The sequence below is a fragment of the Arachis ipaensis genome, chromosome B5, assembly GCF_059453495.1.
Source record: "Arachis ipaensis isolate K30076 ecotype BB chromosome B5, ASM5945349v1, whole genome shotgun sequence".
NCBI lineage: Eukaryota > Viridiplantae > Streptophyta > Magnoliopsida > Fabales > Fabaceae > Arachis > Arachis ipaensis.
In genome coordinates, this window is record NC_142440.1 from 155,783,691 (window position 1) to 155,796,938 (window position 13,248).

The window sequence follows — 13,248 nt, forward strand, 5'->3', positions numbered from 1 at the left end:
TGGCCCCTTGCTGTTATAGTAAGGCTAGTATAGCTTCCTTTTGCTCCAAAGTGAAAGAAAGACCTGCATTGTTACTATCCTTGTACAACTCTAGAGTGTCACTGCCTTCATTCTCATCAATCTCGACAGTGATGTTGTTAGCAGATTGGATCATCTTTTGCTTGATGTGTCAAGGCATACTGTACTTTTTATAGCATGTATCAACTAGATGACCCGTTTTGTCGCAGAAGAAGCATTGTTTTATATCTACCACCAAAAGTTCTGCCTCAGCCACCTCTATTATCCTTTCCTCGGCCTCGAGTAGTGAAAGGAGGTGCATAATTGGTTTGCCTCTCAACAGCATTGAATAATGGTTTGGAATCAAATGAATCATTCCCAAGAAGTTGTCTTTCCTATTGTAGCACTAAGGAAAATGCAATATCGACTGAAGGTAAAGGCTTCATCATCATGATATTTGTTCTTACTGTTGAGTACTAATCATTGAGTCCCCTAAGGAACCTTACGACAAATGTATCTTGGTGATAATTGCGCAAGATGCCGATGAGGCTACAGGCGCACATAGGTGAGCATGTGCAGGCAGGGACAGGCCAAAAATTTTCTAACTTCTCCCATATCCCTTTCAATTTCATGAAATACGAAGTGACGGTGAAATCTCCTTGTCTCGTCGAAAACAACACCTCGTCTAATTCGGCTATGCGGAATACATCTCCATGATAGAATCTTTTCTTCAATTCATCCCAAATATCAGAAGCGACTCCATTCCAAGGTACGCTATTTACAATCTCTGGACTTAGCGAGTGAGTAATCCAAGAAACTACTAAATTGTTGCATCTGTTCCAAGAATCGAACACAGGATCATCTTCGGCAGATTTCGGTAAAGAACCGTCCACAAAACCCAGCTTATTCTTTGATTTTAGTGCTTTTGCATTGAATAGGACTAAGAACCATAGTTTGTGGCATCTAGAGCTAAAGGGATCAAGGAGTTACCTGAATATTCACCAAGGTGTAAAAAGAAGGTATTGGAAGGATCCATAATCAGATTCACTGAACTACACGAGCTTGTCGCTTAAATCGCGTTAATCTGAGCTACGATCATAGCTATTGTATGTAAATCGAGGCCTGGAGCAAAGGAACTCGGATTCATTTGGTTCGGATCCATCAAATCGCTACTATTTCTTTGCAATTGAGGTGATCGATTCCGAAAATCTCCTTCTCTAGAACTCGTAATTGAAACTTGTCAACAAGCTAATGGAGCATGCATTGATGATAACATTCTCTCATCTCTATTGTATGAGTCGAAGAGAAGAGAAGAAAGAAAAGTCAGTGAGAGAATGGAAGAAAGAGATAGATGAATTAGAAGAGGAAGAGAGCTTGGTGTAGCTGCATTGCAATGGCAATGGCTCACCGCACCATGTGAAAAGTGTGAATCGAAGATTGAGAAAACAGAGATGTGGAGAGAAAGAGGAAGAAAATTGTTATTGCTTAGGCATTGATACAAGAATTAGAGGATTCAACTCCCTTAGAATGAAGAAACCAATTTATATAAGCCAGCTTTTCATGCAAACTTCCAAACTAACTTCTTCACATGTCAGTTCCTTTAACCAACAAAAACTGAATTCTAACTAACTTGAATATCATTTTATATCAGTGACATCATGCACCACCACCAACCATCGCCTTTCACCCGTCACTCCTACGACCTTTATCATAATTTTTCAATAAAAAATTTCTTTTTATCATATTTATAACAAATAATCATTTAATTTTAAAAAATTTTTAATAAAATATTTGTTTTTTTTTTTATTGTATGCGGTTCTTTTCATCAATTTTTTTGTTTGTTTTTAGATATAATAATACAAAAGACACTAAAAGACGGCCGCAATAATGGTAATTCATTAACTTCATCTACCAACTCATTCTATTATAGTCTATCCTTTATAAAAAAAATCTCATCATTCTTTTTATTACCTTCTTTTTAAAATATTTTTTATTAAAAATAAAAAAAATACAACAAACAAGGATAGAGTTTCATAATTATATTCAACTCATTTTAGTATAAAAGAGTCACATAAAAGACAAAAGAGAGAGAGAAGTGGAAAATCAAAGAAACACAACATATTTTAAGGTTAATTCAAAATTTTTAAAAGCAATGGGAGCATCACTAACTTAGAACCAAATTTTTTTTGTCTAACAATTTAACAACATATTTTTATTAATCTATATTTTTAAATATTAACTTTTAAACATTAGTAATTAACTGCTAATCAAAATCAATAAATTTTATTGATCCTCTAATATTTCTCTTATAATAATATAGTTAAATGCAAAAATAATATATTAAACAAGTCTTGCATAACTATATAGGATTCCAGTCCAAATAAAGACCTCCTACACAGAACTCATTTACAGTTAGACTTGGTTTCGTAAACTTTTATTTTTTAAAAATAGTTTATAAAAGATAATTTTTTAAAAATTATAATATTTATATTTAATAAATTAAATTAAAAATAATTTTTAATGAGTATAAATAACAATAATTAATTTTATTAAAATAATTTTTAAAATATAAATATACTATAATAGAAATAAATATAAGAGTTAAAATTAAAAATTAATTAATATATAAGATTATATTAGACTTTTTAATTTTTATATAAATCAATCTTAAAAAATTTTACTTTAAGTACTTTTAAAATTAAAACATCTTATTTTTTAAAAATTATAAATACAAATACATAACATTTTTTATTTAGCAAACACTAAAGACAAAATTTATATCTTTAAAAAACATAAACACCTTTTAAAAAATCTTTATCAAATCAAGTCTGATCTTGATAAGCAAGAGGCATAAAACATTAAATAAAAGTTAGAAAATAAGAGGCATAAAACATTTTATCCATTATTTTCATTGGCGTTCATAAATAATAAATAAATAAATAAATAATATTACTGCTACTAGTGATACATGTAGCGACCTTCAGTTTTAAAAATATAAATATAAATAAGTTAAAATTTATTTTATAAATTGGAGTTTTCTGTACTTAGAAATTATTTTATCATCGAGTTCGATATTTGTCGATATACGTAAATATTAGTACTTTTTACTGAGCTTAGTTTTGTTAATATTTCACCAAATATTTTTCACCCTTAAATTACTAATGTCATTTAAATTAATAACTCGTATATTATTAACTTTATATATAAATTATTATTATTATTATTATTATTATTATTATTATTAATCATGAAGCACAAAAACAAAAGGCGGTGTTGATTATGCATTACTATATATATGTATATTATTCTAATTATATTATTATTATTATTATTATTATGGGCTCATATATATATATATATATATATATATATATATATATATATATATATATATATATATATATATCTAGGCATGGTTTATGCCATGATCAGTATAGGTGTTCTTGGATTTTTTGTTTGGGCTCATCATATGTTTACTGTGGGCTTAGACGTCAAAGGCTCAAATCCGGGGAGAATCGAGAGCAATTAGTAGCGCTGGCGCGTCACTCGGCTCCTCGGCTCACTTCGGCCATTCTACTTCGTCCAAGACTGCTACTTCTGAAAGAGTCATTCAGTGAATCAGTGGATCACACACTTGTTGGAGCTTCGCTATACTATAAACTCAACTCAAAGACAGAAATTAGCATATAATGAAAGATGGATTATAAGTACGGTGAAACCTGTATCCCTATATATATATAAGGCGGCAGCCATTTACTCAATGGAAAACCATTGCATACGTATACACATATGTATAATATCTAGTTATGAGTATCATTATAGTCTTATTATATCATTAGTTTTATATATAATAGTATCAACGGAAGGAATTAAGTAATATTTACTTCATTATCATTATTATACTTGCGCCGCCATATATATATATATGTATGTATATACAGGAATGAGAGGCGAGAGAGAAGAGTAATAGAGAGAGGAGCGAGAGAAATAACGTAAACCTCATTAAACTTTCGGTTTCGATTTCTTACAATCCGTAACTCCAATAAAAAATCTAATCTAGTAAAAGTATTCGTATCCTCCTCCTCTACACGTTGGCACCACTTTTGATCGGTGAAAGTTGAAGGTGACGTAGCTCTTCTATCCTTTGAGTTTGGCCAACGAGAGTTTTAGGAGGCACAGACGATTTTGGACGTTTTCTTCTTCGATAGCTCGGTCAGAAAGCTTCTCCAGAGCTTTGAATATTTTGATTCCGTACGAAAGTATGGTTTTGGTTTCTCGTAGTTAATGTTTAATGTCACGTGAAAACTTAGGCTAGAAGACCTTAAGATAGGAATGAACTGAATGTATATATGGTATAAAATGAGTGGTTTAGCTGTTGTCAATAATTTGCTATTGAAGTTGGTTGGTTTTAGGAAAAGATTTAATATTGGTATTTGTTTGATTTTGAAATAATTTGTTACTGGAAATGATTTGAATGACTGAGAGGTGTTTGGTTTTGTAGTTGGGACCCTTGAAGGGTGGCAGAAATTCGAGTTTCAGAGGAGATACTGCCAAAGTTTCTATAAGAATTAGAGTTTTGATTTGAGGTGTTATTCTAAAAAGGAAAGAGATTATTATGTGGCTTGTGTATCTGAGACTATTTGTTGACCCTCTGTCGCAAGATGTGACCGAGCACTTTAACTCCCCGGATTCTCCCATGGGCATATATATATATATATTGAATATTATATTTGAGCTTAGAGTTCGTCTCCATGAAATACTATATTATTGAGCTTGGAGTTTGGCTCCATGGAATACTATATTATTGAGCTTGGAGTTTGACTCTATGGAATATTATTGAGCTTGAAGTTTGGCTCCATGGAATACTATATTATTGAGTTTGGAGTGTGACTCCATTGAATATTATATTTGAGTTTGGAGTTTAACTCCATGAAATATTATTGAGCTTGGGGATGCGCGCACAGAGGGACTGTCCAATGGTTAACTACCAGAACATGTCGGGTTGGCTGTATAACCGACAGATGAGACTCATCAGCCATAGGATAGGCATACATCATATGCATTTGTTTGTTTGCTTGCGTGTGCATTGTTTTGGTTTGCTTAACTGTTTAATTCTGCTTATCCGCTACTTGTTCTACTTGCTGTAAATGCTTCTCTATCTGTGCTTTCCTTGCTTGAAATGTATGTGTATGTTTTCTGAGAAATTCCTCTTGACGAAGGTGTGAGGGGAGAGGGTTGTTCCACCAGTGATTCGGAGGATTGGAGGCGACAGAAAGTGAAGTATTAAGTTAAAGTTAGATTCATAACTAGAACACCTTAGATAACTTATCTAACTTTTGGTTTAGTTTATTTTATTTAAGAATGATTTTGAGTGTCGGAGTTCTAGGAATGCCTCTGGCTTTCCCGAGACCTTTTACATTAACTATGCAGGCACCTTTACCATACTGAGAACTTCCGGTTCTCATCCCATACTATATTGTTGTTTTTCAGATGCAGGTCGAGAGACACCTCGTTGAGCGTCTGGATATCCTCCTTTCAAGCGAAGAACTACCTTTTTGACTGTTATATCTTGATTTTGGGCTATGTATAAATGTTTATAGAATCTCCACATGTACTTTTTGTGTTTTGTCCCTCCTAGAGGTCGACTTGGAGATACAGGGGTTTACTTTGTGGTTTGAGTTTTATTTTGGGTTGTATATATATATAATCATATACTCTGGCCGGCCTTAGCTTCGCAGGTCGAATCTGGAGCTTGTTATCTAAGTTTTGGAACTCTGATATGTATATATGTTTTCAGCTTCCTTTTGATCTTTCCTGTCCGTTTTACAAATACCCATGCGAATGTGACACGATTTTCTGTTTATCGTTTTTGATTAACTTATCCTTCAAGGCTCCTAGATATGATTTCATTCAACTATATCTATGTACATATCCTTCTCTTTTAAAGATCGTAATACCTTGCCACATCTGCTTTACGACTTAAGCGTAAGGTTCTGTGTGTTAGGGTGTTACAATACACATGTTGATTGTTAAATCTAATAATTAGAGTGATAATTACCAATTATCACGTTATATATATATGTAGACAAAATCAGCCATCAATCATTTATCACATACGTATAAAAATACGTATTTAATGTTTCAGTTTTTTTTTTGTTATATTATTATAGACAATTTTAATTATTGTTCTATTACATGTTTAGTTATTATATTATATGACAGGTTTAATTATGCTAGTGTATTTATTTAGTTAAAAAATATATAAATTAATATATATATATATATATATATATATAATAATTTATTTAATAAGTTAAAAAATTATAACATTTATATTCGATAAATTAAATTAAAAATAATTTTTAATGAGTATAAACAATAATAATTAATTTTAGTAAAATAATTTTTAAAATACAAATATACTACAATAGAAATAAATATAAGAGTTAAAATTAAAAATTAATTAATATATAAAATTATATTAGATTTTTTAATTTTTAATAAATATAAGTCAATCTTAAAAAAATTTATTTTAAGTACTTTTAAAATTAAAACATCTTATTTTTTAAAAATTATAAATACAAATACATAACATTTTTTATTTATCAAATTAAGTCTTGATAAGCATGCAAGAGCCATAAATTATCAAACACTAAAGACAAAATTTATATCTTTAAAAAACATAACACCTTTTGAAAATTTTTTATCAAATTAAGTCTTGATAAGCATGCAAGAGGCATAAATTATCAAACTAAAGACAAAATTTATATCTTTAAAAAACATAAACACCTTTTGAAAAATCTTTATCAAATTAAGTCTTGATAAGCATGCAATCAAATTAAGTCTTGATAAGCATGCAAGAGGCATAAATTATCAAACACTAAAGACAAAATTTATATCTTTAAAAAACATAACACCTTTTGTCTTTATCAAATTAAGTCTTGATAAGCATGCAAGAGGCATAAAGCATTAAATAAAAGCTAGAAAATAAGAGGCATAAAACATTTTATCCATCATTTTCATTGGCGTTCATAAATAATAAATAAATAAATAAATAATATTGCTTCTACTAGTAATACACATGTTGGTTGTTGAAACTAATAATTAGAGTAATAATTACCAATTATCACGTTATATATATATGTATACAAAATCAGCCATCAATCATTTATCACATATAAAAATACGTATTTAATGTTTCAATTTTTTTTTGTTATATTATTATAGACAATTTTAATTATTGTTTTATTACATGTTTAGTTATTATATTATATGACAGGTTTAATTATGCTAGTGTATTTATTTAGTTTATATATATATATATATATATATATACACGTAATAATTTATTTAGTGAGTAATTTTTAGCACATATGTAGCATTTTTAAATAACTACTAATTCTGCTAGAATTAAAATTGTGATAAAAGTAATAGAATTGGTTATCAATTTTCTTATAAATGGCACTTATATACATCTTGTAGTATAAGAAATAGTAGAAAAAATAAAATTCCATTTCTCTCATATTCTTCATTGTTCCTTAATCTTCTTCATCTTCATCATTCTTATTTAACTATCTGCAATTATAATACCAGATTCCTTACATAAATATTCATCATGCGTCAATCATACGAACTTAACAGTAAATAAATTAATAAATTGTGGTGCAAAATTTTAATTTTAAATAATTTTAATTAATTTTATTATTTATTTAAATTTTTTTACAAAAATTATTGTAAAATTAATAAATTGTGATGCAAAACTTTAATAATTTTATTGAACTCAAATGCTATTGAATGGTGAATTGTTGATGAATGATGATGCTGATTATTGAAGGATTATGTATATATTTCTAATTAATAGAATGATGGTACTAATTTATGTAATTGATGAAGTGAGGGATTGTGAATACATTGTGAATCCACTTCATGATTTATAATTTAAAGTTTGAATCAAATATTAAATAAAAAAATAGGTCGATCTGTTTTTTTGTCAATTCATCTTTTGACAAGATGGGATAACAAACTCAGCCCATATGTAACGGGCCAAAACAAAGCGAGCTGGCCCGCTTTGCCGCCCTAGTTGCTACTATTAAAATATTAATACACATGATTGTTAAACTTAATAATTATTAACGCCCAACCAACTTGGTTTTGTGGGGTATGTCTTTTTTCACTCGGGTCACAATAATAAATGGTTATGCCTATTTGACAAGTACTTTTCAAATAAATTTATTAAAATTAAAATTAAATTATTGCATTTGTTACAAATAATTGGTCTAAGCAAGGTTCTGAGAACCGGACCGGTCAATAAATCGATAGAGGTATTGGTTCAATGGTTTAATGGTTAATCGTGGTTAAATTGTAATTGAACCGGTTTAATTAAATATTAAAATAAATATATTAAAATTTTTAACTTGGTGATCACTGTCTCGTTATTCCATCTTCAAAATGAAAAATTCCTGAATAATTTTACTCAGCAACAAGTCAATAACTAATAAATTAATTTAGTATCAGAACAAATACCAAGTCAGAACAATAATAGTCCAAAAATCATAACAACAACACAAAAATAACTCAGAACATTATATATAATCAACAATAATAGTCCAAAAGTCAGATCAAATACCAACAATCCAGCTCTCTTCACAACAACAATGAACAATGAAAAAACTTAAGTCACATAACAAGCATATAACCCAGAAAAACAACGATTCACTATCAACATATTCCAGAAAAATAGCAATCAACTCTCAGAAATCAAACTGAAGAAGCACTGGAGGAGCTTACCGTTGACGACGTCGAAGAAGCAAGCAACAAAAAACGGAGAGGCAACGATGGACAGAGAAACCCTAATCCCCAAATCAATTTGGTCACTCGACAGTGATCGAGGCGATCGTTCACCGCCGTTTATCGGATTTTTTTCCGCGACTGAGCGCCACCAATTCGAACCTTTCGTCTCGCCTGTAACCTAGTTCAGTTCGATCAATACCCTTTCTTCTTCACTGTCCAGTCGCCACCTCCAGTCCGTCACACTCCCAGAAGGCCAACACCGTCCCGTTCTGCAGAAGCCACCAGCGTCCAGTTCTTCTCTAGACTCTGCCGTCCTTTCTGTTCTGTCGTGATCGTCTCCCTCATCTCCGACGGTGCATGCGCTTCCTCTCCCAGAGATTGAAGCTGCGAGTTCCTCTGTCCCCCACTATGTGAGCTCTATCGTCGTCTTCTGCCTCTCGCCGCCTTCTCCTTCAGCGCGACTTTGGTGTGTGTTAGCAAGGTTTTGGCTTTAGGGTTGGATTTTGGTGAGAGAGAGAGAGAGAAGGGAAAGGGGGGTGTCTATCTCTCTGCCCGTTTGGGCTTTCTTTTCAGTTTTCCCCAATTTTTATTAATCAAAATGGTGCAGTTTTGGTTAGAAATAGCAAACCGGCACTCCTGAAAATCGGATTGGTTTATCCGGTTTACCGGTTAACTACCAGTTTGACCGGTTTTTTGACCAATTTTTGCATATCGGTTTTTGCCATCAACCGGACCGGTAAGAGGGCAGGTTTTTGGTTAACCTGGTCGAACCGGCCGGTCCGGTCCGGTTCTCAGAACACTGGGTCTAAGAACTGTACATATGGTAATTAATTAAATAATGAAGAACTCAAATGTTTTAGTATATGCATGCACGTATATGGATAAAATTTTGTTTGTCTATATAAGTTGGAGAGGTTCTGCTCATGGTTTCAACTTTCAATTGTATTTAAAGTTTGTGTGTTTAAGAAGTCTTGTAATAATTTTGCGGCGATCTCTTATTATGGCAGGCTTTTCACATTTTCCACATTTTGCAAAAAGGTATGGATTAGGAACCAATATGTATGTTATCTAGCTTATGTATGTATGTGTGTATTGTTTTGGGGTGAATTTCTTCATAGGAAAAAAAATAAAAACTTGATTTCTTAAATTTTTGTTTTCAACAGAGAAATCTATCTCCACATGCATATATATCAATCAGAATTAAATTACATGAACTTATCTTATTGGGATTGGAATTAAATTTATAAGATTATTAATAATAAAAACATAAAATGAATGTCGGTATGGTTGAAAGTGGATCGAGTTGAGTTGAACTAGACCAAACTCAAGCTCAGCTCACAAAATTTGAGTTTGGCTCACGTTTCGACTCATTAACAATTGAGCCTATTTTTTAAGCTTAAGTTCGACTCACCGAAAAGCTCACGAACTGGCTCAAATAATAGGAATATAATCTATAATTCTATATTATAAATTATAACTTATATATTTAAAAAAATTATTTAAAAATATCAATTTTATATATTATTTATCTATCAGATCAATAAATTATAACTTTTTTATTTATATCTTACATCAAAATTATATATAAAAAATAAATATAAAATTTCAAATAATTAAGATTATATATATATATATATATATAATATTAAAAGTATAGATTAAATACATATAAAATGTATATATTTATATAATCGAGCCATTTTACGAGCTAATGAGCTGAACTTATCCAAGTTCAAGCTCGACTCATTTAATTTATGAGCTCAATTTCAATCTTAAGTTTGGCTCACCAGCTCACAAATTTAGCTTATTGAGCTATTAACGAGTCGAGCTCGAGCTGGCTTGATCCATTTTCAACCCTAAATGTGGGCTTAATTTCTTTTTCACTTGAATTAACACAAATATCAATACCAATTAAAATTTAGTTAAAATAAATAATTTTAAAAAATATAATTAATTTTAACCTAACTCCCGAAAGACCTAATCTGTGTTTTTTTTAATTTTTGGCCATTTAATTGAATGTGATCCGGTGGCCTGAACTTTGTCCCTAATCTAATTAAATGATTTAGCCAAATCAATTTTTTTAGTTTTATGGTTGACTAGATTCGAATGAGTTCAAATCAGATTTGATTCAAATCGATTAAGTTTGGGTTGGGTCTTTGCATGAGCACCCTTAAGACGAATTGTGTAAAGACTCTAAAGATCAAATTAAGGCCCAAAAGATATAAAGATTATGATTATATAGTGTATATATTAAGTCTTTTATTTATAGTATTTGGATGAAGAATTTGAATAAATTCATCTAAAAACCTTCGTAAATATGATCCAAGTTATATCTTTTATAGACTAGCATACATCTGAGAGACGTTCTTGAGCCAATTACTATTTTAGGCTGATGAGAGTTGGAGCATAAAATTAATCAAATTTAAGTAATCGTTTGTATTCCAAATTGGTTTATAAGAGTTTACTCTGGAGTGTGTTGTCATCATGATGGCAAATTTATTATCTTTTATATATGTATTTCCAGTTCATGATTTGGTAGATGTGGTACCATAGTTTATTTTCAAGTATTTGAACCAGCTCTGTAAATGTTTGTTTAGACTTGAAGGAAAGGTGGCTTTGATTACTGGAGGGGCTAGAGGCATTGGTGAGTGTATGACAAAGCTGTTCTGCAAAAATGGCGCCAAGGTTGTGATTGCCGACATTCGAGACCAACAAGGACTCGCCCTCCAACATGCCATAGGAGCTCAATTCGCAACCTATACACACTGCGACGTAACAAAAGAAACCGATGTTGAGAATGCAGTTAACATAGCAGTATCAAAGTATCAAAAACTAGACATAATTGTGAACAACGCTGCAACAATAGATGATTATCGTAATCCTAGCATTATAAACAATGATGTGTCCGAATTCGAGCGCGTTCTTAGAGTTAACGTCACAGGACCTTTCTTGGGAATCAAGCATGCAGCTAGAGTGATGATTCCAGAGAAAAAGGGTAGTATTGTAAATGTAGGGAGTGTAAGTTCAAGCGTTGGAGGGGTTGCAACTCATGCATACACAAGCTCCAAACATGGCTTAATTGGACTCACAAAGAATGCAGCTGCTGAACTTGGAAAATTTGGCATAAGAGTGAATTGCTTGTCTCCTTACTTTATTGCAAATGATGCAGCTAAAGAGTTCTTCAAACTTGATGAGGAAGGGTGCTTAAATGTATATTCGAATCTTAAAGGAGTTCATTTGATGGAAGAAGATGTAGCACAAGCTGCAGTGTATTTGGCTAGTGATGAGTCCAAGTACATCAGTGGTCATAATCTAGCTGTGGATGGTGGTTTTACTACAATCAATCCAATTTTTGGTGTGTTCTCACAATCTTAAATTGGAATCTTCAATTCATAGTCATCTCTTTTATGAAATATATATCTTTCTAATGTCGTTCTGATGAGTCAGTCAATAATGTAATAACTGATTCACTCTTCCTATGAAATCTTTATTGTCTCTGCTTCCAGCTACTTAATATTCATATTTCCTGGCACTAAGTAAATTTTATGTTTATATCATAGTTAGTTTAATCTTTATGAAGGGTATTGGTGCTTAATCTCAAATTACTTAATTATATTTTTCAGATCTCAAAACTCAATTAAAATTAAATAAGTTAAAGAAACCTCTACCATTGCTAAATATTAGTCTTCCATTTGAAAATTGGTTGATTCACTCTTTGTAATTGATTATCTCTTTTAAGAAGATGATCATATTCAAGCTATCTTGGACGAGAGTGGTTAAGTTAGCCAGTTGCAGATCTTTAGGAATGAGAGAGTTGGTGCTCTGTGTAGAGTGTTGTGTTATAGTTACCTTCTTGTTCAACACTCTAACAGTGACAATATCCTTACTTTTATTTCTAACGGATATAACACTTTATAATAGCTATCTATTTATTACGTTAAATATTATTAAACTAATGCATTACATTAGAAATCAAGTAAAAACTTATATATATATTACGCCACAACAAATATTATTTTTAGTGACAATAACATAATAATTACTGTATATTTTATTTAATGTATATTTTAGTGATAGTTATATATTTGTCATTATTATTGCATGTTATAATAAAATTATATATTTTTTGCAATAGTTAAAAAATCTTTACTAATAATTGTATAATTATCGTTAAAATCTTTTAATGATAAAAATATAAAATAATTAATATCTAATTATTAGTAAATATATTAACAACTATTTTTATTACAGTTAAAAATAAATAAATAATCATTAAAAATAATTTTTTCAATAGTATTATATATATAATTCACATTCCAAGATGACGTTTTTTATTTTCGTTATTGGAGCTCGAGTGGAGTTGGACAGCATTATGGGGTAGGGAGGGACTTCACCAGGGTGTGGTGTCAGGGGTCTCACTACTCGGACCCTCCGAGTTCCAGCGTTTTCATATCCCGGTTC

General features: G+C 30.8%; 1 protein-coding gene across 1 annotated transcript; it reads left to right on the top strand.

Annotated features, from left to right (window-relative positions):
* The first annotated feature begins 9,724 nt into the window (after positions 1 to 9,724).
* On the top strand, positions 9,725 to 12,186 carry LOC107644696 (secoisolariciresinol dehydrogenase-like). Its single transcript, XM_021103169.2, has 2 exons — positions 9,725 to 9,825; positions 11,385 to 12,186. The coding sequence occupies exons 1-2, from the start codon at positions 9,788 to 9,790 to the stop codon at positions 12,160 to 12,162; spliced, it is 816 nt and encodes a 271-aa protein (XP_020958828.1). The 5' UTR covers positions 9,725 to 9,787; the 3' UTR covers positions 12,163 to 12,186.
* Positions 12,187 to 13,248: the final 1,062 nt, after the last annotated feature.

What these genes read in the sequence shown, in the direction of transcription:
- LOC107644696 (XM_021103169.2), top strand. Translation starts at nt 9,788, where the DNA reads ATGGCAGGCTTTTCACATTTTCCACATTTTGCAAAAAG. An exon ending in TTTCCACATTTTGCAAAAAG is followed by an intron (nt 9,826 to 11,384) that starts GTATGGATTAGG and finishes ATGTTTGTTTAG; the next exon opens with ACTTGAAGGAAAGGTGGCTT.